The sequence below is a fragment of the Haliotis rufescens genome, unplaced genomic scaffold (assembly GCF_023055435.1).
Source record: "Haliotis rufescens isolate VD_foot unplaced genomic scaffold, xgHalRufe1.0.p SCAF_26, whole genome shotgun sequence".
NCBI lineage: Eukaryota > Metazoa > Mollusca > Gastropoda > Lepetellida > Haliotidae > Haliotis > Haliotis rufescens.
In genome coordinates, this window is record NW_025963957.1 from 1,509,244 (window position 1) to 1,518,928 (window position 9,685).

General features: G+C 37.3%; 1 protein-coding gene across 1 annotated transcript; it reads left to right on the forward strand.

Moving 5' to 3' along the window:
• Window positions 1-1,262: 1,262 nt before the first annotated feature.
• On the forward strand, window positions 1,263-8,097 carry LOC124141458 (toll-like receptor 4). The gene is made up of 2 exons (XM_046509484.2): window positions 1,263-1,348; window positions 5,399-8,097. The coding sequence occupies exon 2, from the start codon at window positions 5,404-5,406 to the stop codon at window positions 7,855-7,857; it is 2,454 nt and encodes an 817-aa protein (XP_046365440.2). The 5' UTR covers window positions 1,263-1,348; window positions 5,399-5,403; the 3' UTR covers window positions 7,858-8,097.
• The last annotated feature ends 1,588 nt before the right edge of the window (window positions 8,098-9,685 follow it).

Sequence of the window (9,685 nt, forward strand, 5' to 3'; positions counted from 1 at the left end):
AGCGGAAGGTCAGAGGTTCGATCCCCGGCTGCGTCATACCAAAAGACGTTAAAAGATGGTACTTGTTGTTACCCTGTCTGGCGCTCGGCATTAAGGGTCTAAAACAAGGGTTGGTCGGCTCAAAGTCAGCATTCTTTGTCTGAGTGGGGTATTCATGTTAAACTGCGGCATGGTATCTCAGTGGGCTAGCACTAAAAATCGGCATCAGCCGGACTAGTACAAGCAGCCACACACACACACACACACACACACACACACACACACACACACACACACACACACACACACACACACACACACACACACACACACACACACACACATATGCACGTCGCTAAATAAGTGCAATAATCTTGGACGCGACGTTAAACCCAATTTCACTTCACCTCCTTACCACAAACATGTCATCTTATAACTGTAGCGCTGATATACAATGCTGTCATGTTCGTCAATCGATTGCATGACTATTTTGAGGAAAAGCTGTCGATTACTAAAGGAAGTACTCGATGTCAACTGAGGCGATTTATACCCTGAACTAGCAGAGAATGACTTGCACACGGCATTTCACTGCGAGACATAGCAAAACCAAAGCTAGTTTGTCTTTTGTTCAGATTTCCAAAAAGGTGATCAGTAAATAAAACTCAGTTGCTTTCTCTTTCAATTCAACACGGCTTGGGTGCCACAACTGTTTATTTCAAAAATGTCAGATTTGTTTGTTTCACGTGTCCTGTGCCGTGATAAACCTGCAAAATTGCTTATAAACATCTGGATTTTTCACATTTTATGAATAACTGGAAAATGTTCCACGCCTTGTCCTTTAAGTGCTGATCAGTGCAGACTGGATTGTTAACAGGCCACCTTCTAAAGGCCGGAATATTACTTGAATAGTGAGGCGTTAACTTACATAAACAAAGTATGTCATAATCTTATTTGTAACCAGTCAGTTATGGACATGGAATGTAAACGAATGACCTTGTATATACAATATTCGTATATTTAAATAAAACTTGACTGTCATTTTTTTCAGGTATGTTTTATTCTATTTATTTTAACAACTGTTTCTACAATTAATCTTTCTTTGTTTTTCCTTCATTACACAAAATGACATGAAACACGCATCACCTGTTTTCGAAACCTATACACGGAAGTATTATTGAGCAAGTCATTGACTTCAGTGACGGAGGCGGAACACAATGCGACAATATTTCAGTCTGACTGGAAGTAATTAATAAATGAGTTCCGTACATATAATCAGTCTGAAAGAGCAGTACACTACATACATGCCATGCAGAAAACGTATGCTACAGTTGTGGGTCTAAACTATTCAGCAACTGTGGAAGGTTATAATGTGAGTCGATTTCAGATTTTTTTCTACGCCACTGTTTTTAACATTACCGGCTTTTAATTCGTCTTTTCCCTACATTTAAATGGGTGATATACATCTGAATACGTGACCACAGTTTATTACAGTCTAAATATGTTCATGGATGAGATACATGTATATGAGTGACCACAGTTTATTACAGTCTCGATATGTTCTTGGGTGAGATACATGTATATGAGTGATCACAGTTTATAACAGTCTAGATATGTTCTTGGTTGAGATATATGTATGAGTGACCACAGTTTATTGTAGTCTCGGTATATTCATGTGTGATATACAGGTTGTGAGTGATCACAGTTTGTTTCAGTCTTGATATGTTCTTGGGCGAGATACATGTGAATGCGTGACCACAGTTTATTACAGTCTCGATATGTTCTTGGGTGAGATACATGTATATGAGTGATCACAGTTTATAACAGTCTAGATATGTTCTTGGGTGAGATACATGTTTATGAGTGATCACAGTTTATAACAGTCTAGATATGTTCTTGGTTGAGATATATGTATATGAGTGACCACAGTTTATTACAGTCTAGATATGTTCTTGGGAAAGGTACATGTATATGAGTGATCACAGTTTATTACAGTCTCGATATGTTCTTGGGTGAGATACATATATATGAGTGATCACAGTTTATAACAGTCTAGATATGTTCTTGGGTGAGATATATATATATATATATATATATATATATATATATGAGTGACCACAGTTTATTACAGTCTATATATGTTCTTGGTTGAGATATATGTATATGAGTGACCACAGTTTATTACAGTCTAGATATGTTCTTGGGAAAGGTACATGTATATGAGTGATCACAGTTTATAACAGTCTCGATATGTTTTTGGGTGAGATACATGTTTAAGAGTGATCACAGTTTCTAACAGTCTCGATATGTCTTTGTTGAGATATATGTATATGAGTGACCACAGTTTATTACAGTCTATATATGTTCTTGGGTGAGATACATGTTTAAGAGTGATCACAGTTTGTAACAGTCTAGATATGTTCTTGGTTGAGATATATGTATATGAGTGACCACAGTTTATTACAGTCTAGATATGTTCTTGGGTGAGATACATATATATGAGTGACCACAGTTTATTACAGTCTAGATATGTTCTTTGGTGAGATATATATATATGTATATGAGTGACCACAGTTTATTACAGTCTATATATGTTCTTGGGTGAGATACATGTATATGAGTGATCACAGTTTATTACAGTCTTGATATGTTCATGGGTGAGATACATGTATGTGAGTGATCACAGTTTATAACAGTCTAGATATGTTCTTGGTTGAGATACATGTGTGTGAGTGATCACAGTTTATTACAGTCTCGATATGTTCTTGGGTGAGATACATGTATATGAGTGATCACAGTTTATTACAGTCTTGATGTGTTCATGGGTGAGATACATGTATGTGAGTGATCACAGTTTATAACAGTCTAGATATCTTCTTTGGTGAGATATATATATATATGAGTGACCACAGTTTATTACAGTCTAGATATGTTCTTGGGTGAGATACATATATATGAGTGACCACAGTTTATTACAGTCTATATATGTTCTTGGGTGAGATACATGTATATGAGTGATCACAGTTTATTACAGTCTTGATATGTTCATGGGTGAGATACATGTATGTGAGTGATCACAGTTTATAACAGTCTATATATGTTCTTGGTTGAGATACATGTGTGTGAGTGATCACAGTTTATTACAGTCTAGATATGTTCATGGGTGAGATACATGTATATGAGTAACCACAGTTTATTACAGTTTTGATATGTTCACGGGTGAGATACATATGTATGAGTGACCACAGTTTATTGTAGTCTCGATATATTCATGTGTGATATACTGGTTGTGAGTGATCACAGTTTGTTACAGTCTAGATATGTTCTTGGTTGAGATACATGTGTGTGAGTGATCACAGTTTATTACAGTCTAGATATGTTCATGGGTGAGATACATGTATATGAGTAACCACAGTTTATTACAGTTTTGATATGTTCACGGGTGAGATACATATGTATGAGTGACCACAGTTTATTGTAGTCTCGGTTTATTCATGTGTGATATACAGGTTGTGAGTGATCACAGTTTGTTACAGTATTGATATGTTCTTGGGCGAGATACATGTGTATGCGTGACCACAGTTTATTACAGTCTAGATATGTTCTTGGGTGTGATACATGTTTTGAGTGATCACAGTTTATTACAGTCTCGACATGTTCTTGGGTGAGATACATGTATATGAGTGACCACAGTTTATTACAGTCTAGGTATTGTCAATGGTGAGATTATTGTACATGAGTGACCACATTGTAATATAGTCTACATATGTTTGTTGGATTTTCATTAATTATTTTGGTTCATTTTATATTTTGCGGGCTTTATTTAAGTTATAAGGGAAGTATCTCTTTTTTGTAAGTATCGCAATGTGCAAGAGGCTGTGCTGTGAGCCAGGGACTAAGAAATAGAATATACTCGATGAAGCTTAAGAGTGATTTGGCGTCCTCAATCTTCGAAACCCACATAAATTGACGTTTTACCCGAGCGTTCGCTGGCGAAGTGGTTATCTACAGAAGGACCTCGCCACGCCAGCCATCAGTAGACAACGTGGTACAGTCTGACCAAACTACATTGTTGTATTGTGAGGTGAGGTGAAATGGGGTTTAACGTCGCGTCCTAGATTATTGCACTTATATAGCGACGTGCATGTACGTGTGTGTGCTGCTTGTACTCGTCCGAACTGATGCTCATTTTATAGTGCTAGCCCACTGGGTTACCATGCCGAATATTAACATGAATACATCACTCAGACGCAGCATACTGACTCCGAGTCGGTGTAGATAGGCATATAAGGTAAAGATGATTATCGTTGACATGGGAAATTTATTTTATTATAATTGTCTAAGAGTTGATTTAAGTCGCGTTAGCTTCATGTGGGAGGAAAGGCCGAAGTGATTCAGGTCTTAGACGTTTATTTACCACTTTGGTGTAACCCATGGGTATGTAGCTCACAAACCTAGAAACATTATCAGGGGGAACCGGGATTCGAACTCACTCTTATAGGTTTCTGACGTGCTCAGGGGGCGCATCTCTACACGGCGAAATACGGTGCCTTAGAAGTGGGCATCCCGTGAGCCCAACTGGTCCAGAATGTATTTCATTTGATAGTTTGACCATGTACATGTGAGCAGCCAATGATATTGGATGATTGCCTACGTAACAGGTGTCACAGATAGATATGATTGATCATGGGCAATGTGGATAATTGGGGTATATAAATCTGCGAATTATCATTTTCAGCCATGACGTTTTAAAGTTAGTCTATTAGGATTGGAATACACTGTTCTGATTTTCCGGGTTTTTTCCAATGATGAATCTAAAAACCAAAAAATACCGATCCTTGTATAACTATCAAATGACGCACATATGTATTGAATGTTTTATTCGTGGAGGATTGGGGAATTTATTTGTATATAAGATGAAATACAGAATCTAAAATTATATATGAGAACAAAGTTATAGCATGAGAATATTTCAAGTATCTTTACCAAGAAACGACAATTAAAATATAGAAGCATTGATATATGTGATTTGATAATTAAATTTGTACATGCCACTAAAATATAAACATTAAAAGAAAACAAGAACTGATAAAAATTCAAACATTAAAATCTTTTATTAAAAAGATGTTCTTTGTAGGACTATAATAAGAAATGGGTGATGTGTTCAAAAAAAGAAAAAATAACATATTGTTGTAATTACTTTGTTGAACTCTCACAAATTCAGAATTGTCATTTAATGTTTCAAATTAGACAATCAGGATTAGGATTTTTTCTTTTCATTTTTCGAATAATTCATCTAAAAAATAAAATCCACCGATCCCAGAATAACTGACAAATAATGGACGTCCTATGTCGTAGTGAATGTAGATGACATTAAAATAGTTGTCTTGAAGTCATTGCCTCTCCTTTTCTTCTTTTACAGTCATTATGGCAGTGGTGATCGGAATTCTCATAATCGTTGCAGTAAGGATCTCCAAAGTCAACACACACGTCTGTACTTTCCATGACCAAAATGGCGAGTTTGTTGACTGTAGAGGGAGACAACTCCTGCAAGTTCCTGACGACCTCCCACGGAATATTACCTCTCTTGACATCAGTGACAATCAGATAACAGTTCTGAGAAATATGACATTTCAAAACTTAAACTGTCTTACGCACATAAACCTGAACAATAACTTACTTATCACTATGGAGCCTGATGCCTTGGTGGGGGTATTCAGTCTGACCACTCTGCTTCTTGCTAGTAACAAACTCTCACAGCACAACTCCTTACCAGAAGGACTTTTCCGAGACCTTGGGAATTTGCATACACTCAATCTTGAGAATAATAACATGAAAGCATATCCAGATTTGGTGTTAGCTCCCCTCACCAAGCTCCACAGCCTGTACATTGACCCCGTTCCAGATGCTGTCTTTGGGTCTGGATTCTCAAAACTGACAAATCTCAAAGTTCTCAAGATGGATGGTGGTCATTGTTCATTAGAAAAATTAACAAATGAAACGTTTCAAAGTTTAAATGAAACTAAACTTGAGGTACTCCTTCTAAATCATTGTCACCATTTAACGTTGTGTGAGAGTGGTGTTCTTGAACCGTTGCCCTTCCTCAAACATCTGGAACTAACCAACAATGCCATCGGTATCCAAAAGGTTTTACATCTTCTTTATCCTCTTGTTGGAAGGAACATGACTAGAATATGGTTGAACAACACATTTAAAACCCCGGCTCGCTTCAAGGAAGATGTAGATGACCGTATCCTAACAGAACACAGCACACGCTTTTTGACTCAGATATGTGTTTCAGAGTTGTCCTTGAAAGGTAACCGGATATGTTTAATTGAAACAGGTTCTTTCAACAAGTCACCCATCCGTGAATGTTTGGAAGTGTTTGATCTCTCAGACAACCGTCTCATTGGAGATGCACGTTTTGCGTTATTCGTTGCGGTGTTCTCACAAATGAGATACCTGGACTTAAGTCATCAACATCATACATATGATGGAACTATAAGCAGATGGGAAGGAGCAGAAGGGAGGAAAAAGGGAAACCTCACACTGATGCTACCCCCCAAACTCCATTATTTTGATGCAACAGAAACATTTATGTTGTCAGATACGTATGATGAAATCACGTTTACAAATACCGAAAATCTTGACACATTGCTTTTTGGATACAACCAACAACATGATCGTGCTCGTGTGAAAGGGTTGGAAAATGTAAGTCACGTTGACTTATCTGGAAACAAACTTGGCAATGTTACTGAAGACTTTTTTATGTCATTTTCAAACGTCAAAACGTTATCTTTGAAAGAGTGCAACTTACAATTTGCCAATGATGTGGTAAGAGCTCGAAATATATTTGGTGCTCTTAAATTAGTGGTATATTTGGATCTTTCGTTAAATGGCCTACAAGTCTTCCCATTCATCCTAAATCAAAATAGAATCAAATATCTTCATCTTTCGCAAAACAAATTTGATACCATTCCCATTGTGACAACTACTTTTCCAAGTCTTACGCTTCTGAACATGTCACATAATATGATAGGACATTTGGATAAGTATACACAATCTGACTTGGATTCCTCAGCCGAAAGAAACCGTCTAAAAGTTATAGTTACAGGCAACACATTTTCTTGTGGCTGTGAAAATCTGGACTTCATCCTGTGGTTGATGGACTCACCAGTAATTTATGAGTCTGATAGGAATTTCCCTTGTATTCAGGACAATGGACAAATGACAAGAACTGTTGAGGTTGTCAGGAATTACATCAGTATCCACCGTCACTGTACTGGTATATGGATGTTCACTCTCACAGTCCCATGTTTGACTGTCTTCCTGACGTCTATTGTAACCGTATACCTTATCTCCAAGAACCCAACAAGATTCAAAAACATACTCATGGGAACACTTGGGTTTGGCGTCCAGTATCTAACTCGAAAAGACTTTTCCTTCGCACTCTACATCGGATATTGTGAAGCTGACATTCCTTTTGTTTATCGGAAACTTCGGCCTGCATTAGAGCTTTGTAATCACCCTGTGCGTCTCTTCTTAAAAGATCGTGAAGTACTTCCGGGTCATGACATTGCTGACGGAATTATAGAAGGTATTAACAAAAGTTGGAAGACTGTTCTTGTTGTATCACATGATTTCCTTGAAGACCCCTCTGCCTGGTCACATTTCACCATCAATGCAGCAATATACTCCATGACTGTCCTCATTCCTAACCGGATATTGATCCTACTGGTGGGTGACATCCAAGCAGAGGACCTTCCTCAGTGTCTGTTAAACATGGTTGAGGAGGAATTTATAATACACGTGGACGAATACCCTGAGGATCAGACAGCGTTGTGGAAACATCTGAAACAGATTGCAAATTTGAAAGAATAATGGTTTTTATAGTTGATATGATATGATGTTATAAATTCTAGGTGGTTTATGCAACAGTTAAAGCTTCGTCTTTCCGACAATCTAAGGCAACTATAGTATGGATCCAGTGACAGTATATCTCATTCTTATGGTCATATAAGCTTTAAGGCAGTTATACATGTAGACAAGATCTTTCTTTACCAATAAATATTTCTATAAAATCTTTATTTGTTAGATTGATTATTTGTAACTTTGGTTTACATAGAGACATTAGAGAAGAAATGTTTAATGAAGATGAAATAAAAACAAAATTGTAAATTATATAGACATACTTTTAGTAGTCCTTGTGTACAAAATTTAGAAAACACTATATCAAAATGTCATTCGCAACAAAAAGAGAAAATGTCCAAACAAATCTATGCTATTTTGTGACATATGTAAATAGACTCAGAGTTAGGTGAGGTGAAATGGGATTTAACGTTGTGTTCAAGATTAATGCACTTAAACCGAGTCAGAAACTGTGAAACCCTGTGTTGTAAAACTTGATATTTCTATTTGCGCTTCAACATTTTGGGGTAATGTAATATGTAGTGTTTGCTGGTGGACTTTATACTGAAATAAACCTGTCTGTCTGTCTCTCTGTCAGAAGAGTTAAAAGAAACAATGATACAATGTGTTACCTTATACTGATTATGATCTCTGGGGTATTTTCTACAGTACCTAACATCCAGGAATCGTATCTTGTATTCGTTTGCAGTTGTTGTGGAGGCATGTTATGAACCCGTGCCTGGATTAATTCTGAAGTGGATGTATTAAGGTATTTTCTGTCTGCTGTAACATTCCAGAACCATCTCTTGTATTCATCTGCAGGTGTTAAGGAGGCCTTTTATGAACCACTGCCAGGGATTCGTTCTGAAGTAAATGCACCGTAACTGTATGGTATGTCTGACACATTCCATCCCTTGGTTTCAGTGTTAAATCACGTGCACTCTCAATGTGGTCTTTTTCTCCTGACTCGTGAGATCCGGGTTAGAACAGGTCATCAGCAACCCATACTTGCCTTAATAGGCGACTATGCTTGTCGTAGAAGGCGACTAACGGGATCGGGTGGTCAGGCTCGCCGACGTGGTTGAAGCATGTCATCGTATCCCAATAGCTTGGATATATGCTCATGATATTAATCACTAGATTGTCTGGCCCAGACTCGATTATTGACAGACCGCCGTCATATAGGTGGAATATTACTGAGTGTGGCGTTAAACAACAAACAAACAAACAAACAAACACTGTGTTATTTTGATGTAAAGAAGGTGAAGCAGTCGTATAATATACGCTTTCGCCATTCAAAACACGAAATATTGGCTTAAATACCTTTTGCAGTAACTATTTCCTTTTATGAGTCATACTTTCAACAAATAAGGAATCATGTCGTGATAAAACATGTGCTTTTGTTGACTCACTTCGACAAATACTTTATGCATGGTTGCTGAGAGGTTATGAGTGGTGTAATCAACTACGAATGCAGGAACTGTCAATGTCATACCATCTCAACAAATATGAGTTAGCAAATATATATTCACCTTCCGAAACAATCCTCTTGGGTGCTCAACAGTACCATCGTTACGTGTTGTAATCTATATGATGCGATCCCATGGTCGAGAATGGATAAGGGAGATCTTCCCAAAAGAATAAAAGGTTATCAGCTCAATTCGAAGATGCATTTACACGTTGCTTGTAAGCAATATTTTTTAGTTGTAAACCTTATAACGCATGAGCTGAAATGCATATATGATAGGATTTGCGATACTCTTCAAGCTCTGATTCGCAATTAGGTAATGTAAACAGTGAT

What these genes read in the sequence shown, in the direction of transcription:
- LOC124141458 (XM_046509484.2), top strand. Translation starts at nt 5,404, where the DNA reads ATGGCAGTGGTGATCGGAATTCTCATAATCGTTGCAGTAAGGATCTCC.